Here is a 16,463-nt window from a genome sequence, read left to right as displayed (position 1 = left end):
GGTGTTGGCCTGCATTCTTCAAAAACAAAAACACCCTGGCCGGTGCGGCTCAGATGGCTGGACGGCATCCCGTGCACCGAAGGGTTGCTGGTTCGATTCCGGTCAGGGCATATGCCCGGTGGTGGGCTCGACCCCCAGTAGCAGGCATGCAGGAGCCAGCGAATCAGCGTTTCTCTCTTTCCCTCTCCTTTCTCTCTCTCTCTCTCTCTCTCTATCTCTCTCTCTCTCTCTCTCTCTAAAAGTCAATAAAAACAAAAATTAAAAAAGAAACTTCCTTTTCTAGTCACTCAGTGGGAGTATTGGAGACTATTTTGCTAGCCGTTGAAGTCTTTCCTTCTGGAAGTCATTTCATTTCGTTTTATTTGCTTGCCAAGTGGTTAAGGAATCAGCCATCTGCATGTGGATGCCCGCTGTTTACTGAAGCGCTTGCGGAGGAAACAAGCCACTTTCTACTCTTTGTGTATCCAGGTGTCAAAGCAGAGTAACTTGCGGTTCTTCCTCTTCTTTTTAAATCCTCACCTGAGGGCATGCTCATTGATGTGTGTGTGTGTGTGTGTGTGTGTGTGTGTGTGTGTGTGTGTGTGTGAGTGTGTGTGTGTGTGAGAGAGAGAGAGAGAGAGAGACATCAATCATTTACTTCTCCTAGGCGCCCCACCAGAGATAGAACCTGTAACCCTGGCATGTGCCCTGAGCTGGAATCAAACCTGCAGCCTTTGGTGTACAGAATGACGCTCCAACCAACTGAGCCACACGGGCCAGGGCACTTGCTGTTCTTGCCTGAGAGTCTTGAATACCATCCAATTCAAAGAAGCTTAGAGCTCTGGGCTTAAATTTTATAGAACAAACAATCAAAAGAGAACCAGAGCTGCCGTTGTTGACTTGATCAAGACCCCACAGTTGTTGGGGTGGCGAAGCCAGCTGAGATGGTGGTAAATATATTTTATTCGGTTAAAGACACAGGGGCACACCATTCAAACTGACTTGAATAGGTGCTAAAATTAAGTGCTCTTTGAAAGTGGGTAGTTAAAACTCAGGGTTACAGAGATCTCCTAAAACATTTAATTTATATTTGAGGGGGGGAGTTGGGATACATCTGGTTGTCCCTCCCTCCTCTCACCCCCAAGCCGCTCCCTCTCGGAAGTAAAAACATCTGCATTTGGAGAACAGAGCGAGTTTCTCCCCAACTAATGCCTCTACCTCCTGATTCAGGACAGGGCTTTGGGGGTGTTGATGCTGGGAAGGAGGCCGCCTCCGGTCCACGGTATCACTGACGAAGCTAAAAGGTAAGGCACTAATAGCTTTACTAGATGTTCTCTGTCGTAGCTGAGAGCTCTAAAAGCTATTTTGACAGGGATAACGTATGATTTACAAATTAGGTTAATGGATTTCCTTTTTAATGGGAAATGCACTTGTATAAGATCACTCCTGTTCATGTAATAATCAAGTCCCTACAGAAAGTGCTTTCCTCTTTGGCTTGTGTTTTTCTGGAGGATCTTTTTTTAACTGGATGTCCTGGGCCATTTTTTCTTTTTTCTGTGGCCCAGCTTATTTTGTAAGGAGAAGGTGTGGGGCTGCCCAGATGTCATTTCCCTCCCGAGGATGTAATTGGCTCAACTCCCTGCTCATTCAAAGCCAAGGCTGAGAGATGCTGACCTTGCAAAGATTTCTACTGTGTGACCTACATGGTGATTCTTTGCTCCTTAGGTAATAGGATGACTGGCATGGTTAGGGTTTGGGTCGGTTTTGTTGTTGTTTTGCTTTGTTTTTAAAAATATTTATTTTATTTTTATATTTTTATTGACTTCAGAGAGAAGGGAGAGGGAGAGAGAGGTAGAAACATCCATCATGAGAGGGAATCATTGATTGGCTGCCTCCTGCATGCCCCACACTGGGGATGGAGCCTGCAACCTGGGCATGTGCCTTGACCAGGAATCGAACTGTGACCTCCTGGTTCATAGGTCGACCACTGAGCCACGCCGGCTGGCTGTTTTGTTTTAATATACATTCATTGTCCAGAAATAATCTTAAATATCTTACAATAGTCACTGTTTTTTAACGAAAAACTTATTTTAGCAGCTATTAATGCTTATAGGAACTAGTATTAGAAGTTCCTTCTCCACTGAGCTCAGGTAGCCTGACGGGGCCATTTGGGTGACAGGGGCCCTGGGCGGGGTCTCAGAAGGCAAAGTGCCATCTTTTCTGGGCACCTCAGGAGGGCTGGGTAGGAGATCCCCCCCCGAGGTGGCATCAGCGGGTGTCGCAGGAGCCGAGTCCCAGTGTGGACGGGTGGGTTGGAATGGAGAAGCAGTGCTCACTGCTGACCTCCCCCACGCCTTGCATCCCGTCTCCACGGCTACATCCACCCTGCTGAGTGCCCCCAGAGGAAGGAAGATGCAGGCCAAGCGGGTTGATCCCAGCACCGAGACCTCCAAGTTCAGCTGGGACCCCACTGTCATTTTATCAAATGCTGCCGTCCTCTCCTCTGCCCCACAGTGGGGACCCCCAATCTTCACCACTTTCTCTTGTGCTTTTTTACATCCCCCCCTCCCCAGCAAGTTACCTCCCCTCCTTCCTTATAAGGTCTTACTGCGAGGCCCTGCCTGGAAACCTACCTGCATAGAAACTGCCTCCCCGCGCATGGAAACGTACCTCCTGGTACCTCACCAGCATTGTTTTTTGAGGGTCGATTTCCAGTTTTTACAAATCACCAAACCCAGTGAGTGTCCCCACTCCTGCGGGTGGGACAGTGGCTGCCCTGGAATCTCCCGGGGAGCGTTAGACATGAGTAAGACCCGGGTCCCCTACCCAGAGGTTCTGATTGAACTGGGGTGGGGTGTGGCCACAACGCCAACTCTGCACAGTATTATCCCCATTTCATAGGGGAGCAAAGCGAGGCTCCGAGCCTGAGAAATGAGCTCACCTGTCTCGGGGCTGAGCTGGGGTTCCCTCCCGTCTGTGTAGTTGTAAAGCACACTTTCCCTTTGTCCCACGATGCTCTGCTGGGCCCACAGAAGCACCGTAGCCTTTTACCAGGCAGGGGAGGGTCCTGCCGCGACCTGCCCCTTGTGAGTCCGTGGGCCTGGACAGAATCCTTGTTTACTCGGACCCGGGGTCAACCCTGCCTGTGCCCAGGGAGCAGCGGGACGGCGCTCGCGTCACTTAGGTTTGGCACATGGCAGGCCGTTTGCATTCCAGGCAGTGCTGAGCTAAGCGCACACGTCAGAGAAACCCATTTCAGTTTATCATTTGAATTCTGCTATTAACCGTCTACAGACCCTACATGGACTCTCCAAAATGGCATCTGCGAGTCCATGATCAGAGCTGGATGCTTCGTGACTCCCTTAAGCAATCCCTGCCCTGGTGTGGAGGAAAGTTCCTGTAGTTTTTGTTTGTTTGGTTTTGCTTTTCCACAGAGAAGGAGGCATGTCTGGAAGTCCCTGGGGATGGCTCAGTATAGCTCTCACCGCCCCTCCCCTTCCTGGCCGGGACCTTCCAGCCCAGCAGCCCCCGGTGGGCGGGTGGGAGAGGTTCTGGCAGCGGAAGGAACCCCTGCCTTAGCGACCTCAGGACGCAGCAGATGTGAGGCCGACACTTAATCAATTGAGAAGCAGCTTCGAATTCAGCCTGGGAAGCCGTGGATGCTGTTTAGCAAACAGAGCACGGCTCTTTGTGGACCAGCAATTTGCTGCTTTTCTCTTCTGTTTCTTAAGTGTTTCAGAGATGGTGCTAGACATGTTTGGAGTAGAACGTTATAGGATCTCAATCGTTATTCTTGGGTAAATCACATTATCTTAGATGGGCCATCTTTGCAAATTAAGGTCATTCTATTGCAAAGAAGACGATCGATGGATGGTGCTTGTTCATTTTCTTTCCCATCGAATGGAGCACAGACTTCGAATGGAAGGAGCAGCGGGGGGGATGGATAAATTCTAACTGGATTTTTTTTTCCAATCAGCAGTCATTCTAAGCAGTGTGGGTCAAAGGCAGTACAGCCACTAAATGTGCACACTGGTAGTGGATGTTATTTAATGTCGACAGTGATCTCAGTGACCCTCCTAAATAATACCCGTGCTGGGTGATATTTGGAGTAAACTTCTGTTCCCATCGCCCCATATTGCAGGCGTCACCAGGGTGTAGAACCTGCAGCAGGTGGTGTGATGCGTGCTGCCTTGGGATGCTGACCCAACCAATTTACCAGACGACTAACAAACAAAAGCTAACCAACCAGCCAACAACCCAACTAACAAATGAGCAAATAAACAAACTTGTCAAGGATGGGAGAAGAGCTTCTTATTAAAAGACCCTCCCTCCTTCCTGGGTCTCCCTTCTGCCCTGTAAGGAAGGGATGGGCCTCTGCCCCCAGGTCCTCACTCAAACCCAGACGTGCGCCTGGTTTGGGATATTGGAGTCCGTTGTGCCGAGTTTGGGCGCTCATTTCTGACTCCCTCCATGGTGAGGTTTCTCATATCGTGTCTTGGGGACACGCCTTTGATTAGAAGAAATAATACTAGCATCTAAAAACTTTTGCGCCTTAAAATCTAAAGTTTACTTGAGATGACGCTGCTTTTCCAATTTTGTCAAAATTATTTATCTGCCGGGCTAAGGAACTATTCAGGCTTTCTGTGGCATGCAGTGGTTTCATACCATTTCATATTATTAAATTCCTCAGCCAGGACGTGCTGTATTTCACACCAAATGCACATCCCTTTGAGAGCAGCAGCCACTCCACGAGAGAGGAACGACTCGAAGGGGACATGGTGTGTAGGGGTTGAGTGGGAATTAGGATCGTGACCTCTACATCTACCACAAATGGGACTGTGAACTTGCTGGTACAGGGGCTCCGAAGGAACGTGGTGTGCGAGTTGTCAGAAATGTCTCAGGACACAGTCTTGTGCTTTTAGGCAACTCGTTTTCATGGTTGTCTTCCCAGGAATAGTTTGCATTTGGGGTCTGTGGAGGCGGTCGCTTTGCCCTGTACATCTTGTAGGTACGACTCAGAAGGGGGCAGAAATAGCTTGTCTTAGACATTCACGCTATGTATCATAACACTAGAATATACGCTTTAGAATATAAGCTAACTTGACAAGATGGGTGGACACGATCTCGATAGGGTGTAGGCCCCACCCACTGGGGCCCAGTGTCAAATAAGTAACCAATAGGTATTAGGTGCTTAGTTTTCTATTAAACATGGAACGTTAGCATTGTTTTGAAGTTTAAGAAGAGTGGAAGTAAAGTGAGAGTGGGACTTGTTCCCTGTCCTTATCACAAAAGCCATCTGAACCATGGTTCACTGGATCTGTTAGATGGTTTATGTCATTGATCCAACACAACGGTACTGTAACTAGGAATGCATTTCCTTCCTCCTTCCCTCCCTCTCTCCCTCCCTTCCGTGTTAATCCTCACCCGGGATATTTTTCCACTGATTTTTAGAGAGAGTGGAAGGAAGAGCGAGAGACAGAGAGAAACATCGATGTGAGAGAGACACATCGGCAGGTTGCCTCCTGCACACAACCTGATCAGCGCCAGGGAATCTGCAATCAACGTACGTGCCCTTGACGGAAATCGAACCTGGGACTCTTCAGTCCGTGGGCCAATGCTCTATCCACTGAGCCAAACCAGCTAGGGCCAGGAATGCATTTACTTGGTTTAAAGCAAGTTGGGGAAGAAAAAAGAATATAATTCTTCAAGTTCAGTTCAACCTTTAGAGCTCTTTTTTGGTTCTCTGAAGGTGAGTAGTGATTCTTAACCAGGAGTGTTAGGTGGCACATTTGGGGTGGGGAACAAGGATGCCTCAAGTCCTGCAATCCCTGTGTGCAGTGCCCACCGAGAAGAAGATGCTGGTAGTGTCAGAGGCTTGGCCTAGGATGCACAGGTGTCTTCAGTTGTATTCATGGAGCATCTCTCTGTCCTAAGCACAATCAGACATCCATGGTGTGGGGGCTCCAAACATTCCCAGGTAGGCATTTCACATACCGGACTTCTGGTAGACCGTCTTCACACAGTGAATGGCTGTCGGCGGTAGGTGGTGCTTTTTATTTCCTTAATCTCAAGCAGAGATCTTAGAAATTCCCTTTGCCTGAAATCAGCACGGTTGCTCTCTCACCTCCCCAGATTTAGAGCTCTTTGTTTTCTTTTGCATACTTTCCCAGAGAATCCAGGAGTTTTAATACTTTTTAAAACAACTATAACTTTTCAGAGTAGGGCAGTATTTGACTGAAATGTTGTGTGTTAAAACATACTGTATTTACCCTGGTGTCTTTAGTTAGGAGGGATGTTAATAGCTGTGGCTCACAAAGGGTTCTGCAAGTCATTTTAGAAAAAAATGCATAATAAAGAGTTTCCAAAGTCAAATAAATCTGCTTATCTTTTCTAGATCAGAGTTCCCAAGCCAATTTGAGCACAGAACACTTCTGAGATAATTCCTGGTATAATGGCATTGGTATACCTGGTATATTACCATTATGCTTGGCTACTAGTTTGGGAAAAAGCTGATCTTTGATATTTAGAGACCTAATTTATAGATAACATTCTTTTTTGTTTCTGATCCATCTATCTCTGTCCATCTTTCTTTTTACCTCATCCTACAGCATTTTCCTTTTTTCCGTGTTGATTTAATCTCTGCTGAAGATGTCGAAGAATTTTCCAAGTTTTAAACCTGAATCCTGACATTGATAATTCTTAGCATTACGCATTTCCTTATGTCTTCCTTGTTTTCTTTACAGGCCAATGAATTGTTTTATTTCTTTTTAAAAAATTCTTGCCCCTTTTCCTCCCATATACCCTCTGCCACCTCCACCCTCTACCTGCCCCCCCCCCCAACATTCTTTTGTTGTTGTTGTTGTTAATCCTCATCCAAGGATATTTTTCCATTGATTTTTAGGGAGAGTGGAAGAGAGAGGGAAAGATAGAGAGAAACATCGATATGAGAGAAACACATTAACTGGTTGCCTCCTGCACGAGCCCTGACCAAGGCCCAGGCTGGGGAGGAGCCTGCAACCAAGGTATGTGCCCCTTGACTGGAATCGAACCTGGGACCCTTTGGTCCACAGGCCGACACTCTATTCGCTGAGCGAAACCGTCTCGCCACCCGCACCCCCCCAACATTTTTAATAAAATGAGTTCACCTGAAGTGGGCAGTGTCCTTTGGGATTTAAGTAATCAAAATGAGATATTATTCTCTAAAACACTCAACAATTTGAATACTGTTCAATTAAAATGAAAATTAATTTTGCACCCTAAAAGCAAATAGTGATTTTCAGTGGCTCTCTTAGCATTCATTCTTTCTCTCATGTCTGTCTGGAAGAATGAGTCTGAGTTAAGTAAGGCAGTTACTTAACTACCGTAAGTAATTTTCACAAATTCTACTGAAAACTACGGGCAATCAGGGATTTGTAGGCAGTGACCAGAGACTGTCTATGTGGTTTTTATACCCTTCACCAAGTGGCATTTATGCACCCATAGGCTCATGGGCTGTTCAGATACTATTCCAGAAACTTCCCTTATATAGTGCATTGCAATTTCGAAGGCAAAATCAGATTAATCTTCGCATTCTGCACATTAGAATATTTTCCACTAGGATTTAACTAAATCCATGGTGCACAATGAAAACAGTCTAAGCCAATCAAGTAGGAACTTGGTTACATGTTGCTCCTTGGCGAGTATTTTTTACCTCTGGCAGTTGGTAGGGGGATGTTGTCCAGTTGAACAACACTGTGGACTCCAAGTCAGATCTGAGAAATGAAGACCTGTAAGATAAAATGCTGGCGTATGGAGAGTCCAGACAGCTGGACCCTGCGCTTGCTTTCTTTCTTCTTTTTTTAAAAATATATCTTTATTGATTTCAGAGAGAAAGGGAAAGGGAGGGAGAGATAGAAATATCAATGATGAGAGAGAATCATTGATCAGTTGCCTCCTGCAAGCCCCCCACGGGGGATCGAGCCGGCAACCCCAGGCATGTTCCCTGACCAGGAATTGAACCTCAACCTCCTGGTTCATAGTTCGGTGCTCAACCATCGAGCCACACCGGCCTGGCTGGATGCTATGTTCTCATTGTACGGGGCTGGCAGCCGTCCTGACTCTGGATGATGGTGATGAGATGCCCCTCCCCGCCCTTTCTGGGTCCTTGAAACTATCGCCATCCTGGTAGAAGCAGTGTCACCAGTCAGATGATGTTTGCTTGCTGGTTTTGATTTGTGGAATATCTGAGTGGAAAGAAGTAGCAAGCAGAGGTTTTATTTAAAGATCAGAGGCTTCGGGGTGTGAAGAGTTGAGGGGGGGAAGCTGTCACACTTACAGGAGGGTCTGTCATCCCTTCCAGGAGGAAAATTGGGGGCAGAAAGGTCAGCTTCTCAGAGACCAGGGCTGCTTCTGTTTACAGGTCACTAGCGTCACTCCCGACCAGGATGGGGGGGGGGGGGGGACACTCTCTTCTCGGCTTCAGGTGGCCAGAGAGAGCTCTCGGCTCAACGTGCTGACAGTTCCTCGGAAGCTGGATACGCAGTTCATATTCCGTCTCTGAAAAGCCTTGCAAGTTAAAAGATCTCATAGTTTTCTTTTGTGGGTTGCCTTAAAACTTATTTAAATTCATGGAATATAAATTATGTCTTCCTTCTATATAAGGATTGCCGTAGCACCACTTTCTATAGATCTTGAGTTAATTAGAAATTAGATCATGATAAAGGGATGAAACATTTTACTATTTAAAACACAAAACAATTAAAAATCCTGTTGACTGTTCTGAAGCTTTCTGGACTTTACATATTTTATTGACTGCACCCCAAGGTTAAACTGCAAGAAGCTCCTCTAAAGAAAACATATTGTTTTTCTTTCAATTCTGGAAAATTTCAAACCATCCTCAAGAGCAGAGGATACTATAACAAACATCCATGTACCCATCCCCCAGCTTCCGCTGTCATCAACACTGTACCAAGCTTATTTTGTCTCATGTTAATTTTTATATTTTATTTGAGCATTTTAAAGTGTACAGGATATGTCATCTGTAGATCCAGCATTATATACCTCTAAGCGCTGAGAATGTTATAAAACAATATACCCACATTATTATATCACACATCACAGGATTTCCAATAATGTTACAGCATCTTAAAGAAAACCTTTGAAAGTATTTGAACATGGGTGTTGCTATACGGTTTTCTTTCTGCATCTCGGAGGGGGCTCGCCCGTGTAGATGCTTTCATCCTGAGACACGGCTTCTGCAAGCTGGCTTGTTGGAAAGTACTGCTGTGGGGAGAGGCTGGGAGGGATTAAAGAGTTCAGGCCGGATTGCTCACAAAAATTAGGGCTAAAATTCGTATTCTATGGATTGCTGATGGAGTCATCGGTTCCCACATTTAGCCTCCACTTTGGTTCCTGCCTGTTTCTAGGAATTTAAATATACATTGGACATGCTTATAGCGTAACAGTCAATGGACTTTAGGGCCCAATGTATGTTTCACTTTTATAACGATAAAGTGAATAAAACATACACCATGATTCTTCCTCAATCCCCCTCCAAAGGATAAAACCAAACAATTCCACAGAGGTAGCCATTGTTAAAGATTTGAGACATGATTCCTGACTTTTTAAACAAATTTTTAAAATTTATTTATTTATTGTTAACCCTCACCTGAGGATATTTTTCCATTGATTTTTAGAGAGAGTGGAAGGGAGAGGGAAAGACAGAGAGAAATATTGATTTGAGAGAAACACATCGATTGGTTGCCTCCTGCATGCGCCCGACCAGGGACCTGGCCCGGGAGGAGCCTGCAACCGAGGTATGTGTCCTTCCTTGATTTGAATCAAACCCAGGACCCTTTGGTCCTCAGGCCGACGCTCTATCCACTGAGGCAAACTGGCCAGGGCTCATTCCTGACTTTTTTAAATGCTTCTACAAACATAGGAGCAAGCACTTTCCCCCCACCTCCCTTCTTGTTAGTTATTTTTGTTTTAACTTAAAGAAATTATAAAGCAACAAACAGTCTCAGCAACTTGCTTTTTTCCACTTTCACTGGGGACAGCTACCCACATCACTGTGTCTAGATTTACGTCATTCCTTTCATTGCTTTCTATGATATGGATATCGCATCATTTCATTCTTCCATCTACTGATAGATGTTTAAGGTTGTTGCTATGATCAATTATTGTGTGCTGCGCATCTTGCATGTGTATACAGATCCATATCTGTTAGACTGGGTAGAGCCAATGGGCGTGCACACTTAAACTTAATCTCCAAAGACATTTACTGACCTATACTCTGATTTAGATTTTCTTCTCTTTGATTTTTTTTAAAGTTTTACTTTCAAAACACTTTTCTATTAGAACGAAGGAAACATATTGAAGAGTTTTCTTTACAAATTTTGTCATGGATTTAAAATTCCTTCCAAGTAATCTTTTTTATTCTAATTATGTGTGTTTCCTTGTTATATTCATGAGGTTCTGGTTCCTTCCTGCCTTCACCCACTTAACAGTTCTGCTTCGTGGGGTTTGCCGCTGGAGTCGGGGTGAACTGCAGGCTCGCAGCCCCGTTTACCACCTGGAATGCGGGACCCGGGGCCCCTCCCACCGGGTGCGTCATCTAGTGAGAATGAACCGCCAGGAGCATCGCTTCGGTGGTGAACATACTGACCGTAGCAGGCCCACCTCCTCTTCCCCGACATCCTGACAGCTGTCAAGAGCGCATCTGTTTTGTCCATTCATTAAAGAGCTTGAGACTCCCATGGCTTACGCCAGTGGAGAAGGAAGGGGAGCAAAATCTGGTCATTTTTCTGCAATGCCTTGGCTACCATTTTGTAGATTGTCCGTTGTTCTTACAGGAATGAGAGGAAAACACGGCTGCTGGAAGCACTGGAGATCTTTTTTTCAGCGTTTTGTTTAGTTGTAATGTGGTAATACTTTACGGGAGTGAACTCTGGCTGACCTTCTCAGAGGATATAAGCTTGAAAACATTGAGGGTTTTGATTTGCTCAAAGGAGGCGTTTACCCTTTTTGAAGCGCAAAGCCAGTGGGAAAATAGGTTCTCTGGTGCTTACTATGTTTAAATGCAAGGAGCCTGTCTTTCAAGCCTGGTTCCCATCTCAAAAGGCATAACTTTTGAGAGAATGACTGAGGACGAGCGGTTACGTGTTTATTGATTATTGATAAAGAAATACATCCATAATATCTGAAACAATCACGTTATAAAAAGCATGTATTCTCCCTTTTTAAAAAAATGAATGCCCATAGGCATATACAGACAGAAAGGGCTTAAATGTTAAGGAGTGTGGGTTAGGTTTCTTGTGGTTTGGGGGGACCTTAATGTACTGTTAACTCTTAGAGGCACCTGAACCCTTAGCAACAGTATGAGTTATTTAGATGGTTTAGGATGGGAGGAGAGGAAAACAAGGCCCCTCCCCCTTTTTTTCTGGCGAGGAAAAGTTAATTACCCATCCTCAAGAACACAGGAGGTGTTGTAAAAACGCATCTCCCAGTGGAGCACAGAGCGGTGAAAATGCCGGGTGTGGCATTTTTGTGTGGGGCGTCAGTGTGTCATGGACTCTGACTGCTCACTGGAGACATTACCCAGGGGTCACAGTATGGGTGCGCTTGCAGGACCCAAGCTATGAATATGCTAAAGCTCAGTTTTAACAATGTCACTGTCATACATTGCCTGTCACCAAAGTCACCTCATCAGGTGCCTTCCTGAAGTAGAGACAGTTGCCTGCGGCTGCTGGGAATGACTGATCTAACGTTTATCTACCACATTTCACATACAAAGTCGGCCGGCAGGTGATCTCAGTTTTTAAGACTCACTTTATTTACATCGTCTAATATACATCATATACATATAACATTTTTAAAATCATTTTTTTATTTTCAATTAAAATTGATATACATTACTATTTTGGTTTCAGGTGTACCCCTCCCCACATGATTAGACATTATGTAACTTACTAAGTGATCATCCTGATAAATCTCACACCCACCTGGCACCATAATTAGTTATTAGAATACTAGAGGCCTGGTGCACAAAATTCATGCACTTGGGGGGAGGGGTGTCCCTCAGCCTGGCCTGCGCCCTCTCACAGTCCGGGACCCCTCACTCCTTACCACCCACCTGCTCCCTGCTCCTTACCGCTGGGGTCACTGCTCCTTAGCCCTACTTCAGGCGGGAGAGGTCCCGCCACTGCAGCTGTGCTTGCCAGCCATGAGCCTAGCTTCTGGCTGAATGGTGCTCCCCCTGTGGGAGCGCACTGACCACCAGGGGGCAGCTCCTGTGTTGAGCGTTGGCCCCCTGGTGGTCAGTGCGCATCATAGTGACCGGTTGTTCCACTGTTTGGTCAATTTGCATATTAGCCTTTTATATAGGATTACTGACTATATTCCCTATGCTGTACTTCATCCCCATGACCATTCTGTTAAAGCCAATTTGTACTTCTTAATCCCTTCAGCTGTTTCACCCATTCACCCAAATATACATATAACATTTCTAAACGTGGATGAAAGTTTGTGCCTGTGTCCTATAAGATCCTTCACGTTAAGATGTTCAATTTGACTCCTGCTAAAGATAGTTTGGATTTGATAATTCACAAAGCATTTTGAGAAATCTTTCAAGAGTTATAGAAACTCTGTAGAACTCTAAACACTATAAAACCTCAGTGGTCTGGTTCCTAAACCAGGCGCACAGTTGACCAACATTTACTGCATTGAAATTAATGTGTTAGAACAGCCTTCTCATGTTCCCTGTTGAGTTTGCCATATTGTGGTGTATATGTCAGCATTTTTTAGGTCTGGGATTCATGGGGTTACTGTGTAGCCTAAGATAATATGTTTCTTGCTTTCCTCCCTTGGCTCTTCTTCATGTTATTAATCAAATGTAAGTCTAACCTGTGCACAGAACTAGTGGGATGTGGGAAGAGCTCAGGAGATTCATCTCAGTGCAGTGGCAGATGCAATGGCGTGAGCGCACTCCGCCTATACAAGCCTCCTCGGCACACCGGGAAGTGGCAGCGCCCGCCTGAGCAAGCCCCCTAGAGCCCCTACATAGTACCCTATCTTTCCTACCATTGGTTGCCCTAAGGATGGTGTAAACTTCTGATTGGTCTGGAATGTTATATATGTCGCTGCACTTAAACAATAAAGTCAGATCTGCATCTTGAACCGGTCTCCGGAGTTGGGCATGCTTCGTTAGGACTCCGTCGGTCTCACCCCCGCGGGACCCCCTGCCTCAGTGGGATTAAGTGAAAATACTCGTAATCACTGACATTTTTGCTGATGGGCCTTGTGGAGCCCTCCTTCCCCTACCTTTGCTCTTGTCATTGGGTTTCATTTAAAAGTCCCATCTTTCATATTTTGGTAAGAGAAGAACTTAAGTGGAAATGTAATCTGAGTATTCTGACTAATGAGTGGACTCAGCATGGGCCTGTGGAAGCCAACCATTCCATGGGCAGTGCACGCATTAAAGTGCAGTGGTACTAGGTCAGGAGGCGGCTCATGCAATTGAAGGGCAGCTTTGCCGGGAGCAGAGAACAGCTAGGTGAAATGAATGTAGCACAGTTCAAGCCTTCTAGGTGGACCGTCTTGCACCCACTGTTTCTTTAAGGCTCTGATGGGAGTCACTGATTTGGCCAGCCTGCTCCCTGGGCCTGTCGGCAGCGTGGAGTGATGCTGAATGGAGTGTTAAGCTTTGAGGCTTCTTTGGGGTCCAGGGCTGGATACTGTGGAATACTCTTTGAGGCGTTTTATCACTGTGTGTAGTAACAGGTCCTGCAACAATTCATCGTGTTGTAGGAAAACCCTGGAAGTGGTCAGTGGTGAGTCCTGGCCTCCAGGCCACAGCCGCCTCCATTCCTGAGCTTGTCCAGCCAACCTGCAGTCTCTTGTCCTCACCTGTGAAATGGAAACCATGGCACCTGCTACGTTGGCTTTAAGACAAATGAGAAAAGTACATGAGCTATAAAGCATTGTTGAAATCTTTAGGTTCCTAAGGGTTATTGTGCTATTTTTGTTATTTACTTATTTTTAAAATATATTTTTATTGATTTCAGAGAGGAAGGGAGAGGGGGAGAGAGAGATAGAAACTTCAGTGATGAGAGACAGTCATTAATCTGCTGCCTCCTGCATGCCCCCTACTGGGGATCGAGCCCGCAACCCTGGCATGTGCCCTTGACCAGAATCAAACCTGGAACCCTTAAGCCTGCCGGGCCGATTATCCACTGAGCCAAACCAGCTATGGTTTATGGTGCTATTTTTATTTGGCTTAAAATTTTTTTACCTGTAGTCTCAGGATTTAAAAAATAGCCTGAGGGCATGTCTGTATGTCTATTGTTTTTGCAACTGCTGACCTCAATTGCACAAGCTATCCAATAGGGAAGATTGCAAATGACCATTTTAGTAATATTTTTATGGAAAAACAATAACTCATAAAAACGTTACACACCTCTTTTTTGTTCACTCTGGATAGACTGGCCTTTGAACCATGGGGTCTTTCAACTTGCCCCCTTCTCTGCACCCACTACCCCCTTCTCAGACTCCCCTTGCCTGGGAACTTAGACCTCAGTGTTGTTTCCTTTACTTCCCCCGAGAAGCCCTCCTGACACCCCAGCCTGTAGGGCCCTCAGTTACTGTCCTTTGTTCTATGTGTTCCTCCTTCATGACATTAACTGTCTGCCCTCTATCTTGAGAAGGACACATGGTCACTTATGCATATTCTAGTCAAATATGCATAACTTCTAATCACAAGGAAACATTAAAGTAAAAGACTTTTTAAAAAATCTGCCTTCCATGGTAGTTTATAAGCTCAAAATGGTGGGGACCACACCTGAGACGTATTTATTGTTTGTTATATCTCAAATAAGCCTGGAGTGGTGGGTGTGTTAATCATGCATGGTATTCAGGTGAGTGAATGAATGAATGAATGAATGAATGGTGTGCATATTTATCTGCTTAACAATAGCTCCTTGTACCTTTTGTAAAGTAGCTGGATCATTCAGATGAATAAAAAAGACTTAAATCTTCATTGTCATTGACCCTCCTTTCTATGTATTTCTCCTTGAAATGATTCCTTTTTCTTGAAGTTACAGGATTTCTAACTTGGCCATGAAGACTGAAATGTTTTGTCTTCCCATAGCTCCTACAGAAGAATGGTCAGCTGTCCACCCTCAACGGCTTAGCTGAGCAAGAAGAGCTCACCCCGCAGGAGGGAGTCCTGAATGGCCAGGAGGAGGAAGTCACTGTCCCAGAGGGTAAGCCACCCTTCCTGGCTCTGAGCAGAACCACAGGGGCTGGAGGGCAAAAGACACCTGCAGTGAACCCAGGAGAGGAGTAAACACCGGTCTGGGCAGGATGTGTATGTACCGTTATCCTCCCTGGGGGTGGGTGGTGTTGACCAGACAAGCAGTGAATTGGTTACAAAAGGAAATATTTATCTGGCCATTTGGGTAGGCCCTACACTGAGGTTAGGAAGTTATATACCAGTTCTTGGGGACAGGAAGTGAAGTCACATTTCCTCTTTCTTAGATGTCCCTACCTGGAGCGGAATGTTTTTTGTTTTGTGTTTCCACTGTTGCCTTGTCCCAATTACTTGTCTGGTGTCTAATGTGAACCCTCGGAAACGCCGGAGTCCTGCTGCTTTAAGAGTCAGTATCTGCACGTGCACAGATGTGTCAGTAGCGTGCGTTCCCCGCTGGGCGCCTCTCTCTGCCTAGACCATGAGATGTTGTATGCGTGTAGCCCTTGAGCCTTGAGATCCTAGAGGGGTGGTTACTGGAAAGCGAGCCTTCTTCCACAGAACCAGGGGTTTGACTCCAGCCCATGAGGAGTGGCGAGAGCCACACCTTCGTGTCGGAACCAAGCCCCCATGAAGGCCCACATGTGAAGGGCCGCATGTTGAAGAACCTGGCTCTGTCCTTGAGTTCTCTTTTTGTCATTCTATTTCGTCATCAGTGAAGGAATAATTTATCAGCCGCTATCGAAGGTATATACACGGATGATTTGGCACAAGGTAAACCAACTCGTGTGTGTACTGTGAACGAGACAAGTGAATGGGCAAGTCCTGCGAGAGGAGACTGGCCATTGCCTGGGTCACATGAGATCCTTCCAACGCGTGGGACCCGTTTTGTTTGATGGCCCCAGAAAACTGCTTTGAGCTGTAGGGTGGGAAGTTTGTCCCGTCTTCCCTTCCAGGTTATCTGGCTGGTCAGACAGTATGACGTGACAAATGAACAGGAGAAAAACAAATTTAATTAGGGACATGCAGGGGGTGTGGGGCTCGGGGGTGTATAAAGATAGGAGACACAAAAGGCAGCCAGGTGAGTGCATCTTCTATAACCTCTTGAGCTAGGAAAGGGGTGGGGTCTGGAGATACAAAGGGGAGGATGGCCCAGGGGATGCTTGGGAAACAGGTTGCTTAGGTGAAACGGGGTTTCTGGTACCAGCTCTCTTACTGGCACCGGCCCCTTTCCCGTGTACATTTAGGCAGTTGAGCGTGG

At 45.9% G+C, this 16,463-nt stretch overlaps 1 protein-coding gene across 1 annotated transcript in view; it reads left to right on the top strand.

Moving 5' to 3' along the window:
• The window catches only part of AKAP12 (A-kinase anchoring protein 12), a 76,095-nt gene that overhangs the window by 25,809 nt on the left and 33,823 nt on the right, over positions 1 to 16,463 (top strand). The window contains exon 3 of the mRNA XM_059700017.1: positions 15,104 to 15,218. Within this exon, the coding sequence (XP_059556000.1) occupies positions 15,104 to 15,218 (115 nt within the window). The remainder of the gene's footprint in view (positions 1 to 15,103; positions 15,219 to 16,463) is intronic.

The sequence above is a fragment of the Myotis daubentonii genome, chromosome 6 (assembly GCF_963259705.1).
Source record: "Myotis daubentonii chromosome 6, mMyoDau2.1, whole genome shotgun sequence".
Taxonomy (NCBI): Eukaryota; Metazoa; Chordata; class Mammalia; order Chiroptera; family Vespertilionidae; genus Myotis; species Myotis daubentonii.
The sequence above is the reverse complement of the archived record's forward strand: the minus strand, read 5'-3'. Positions and strand labels throughout refer to the sequence as shown.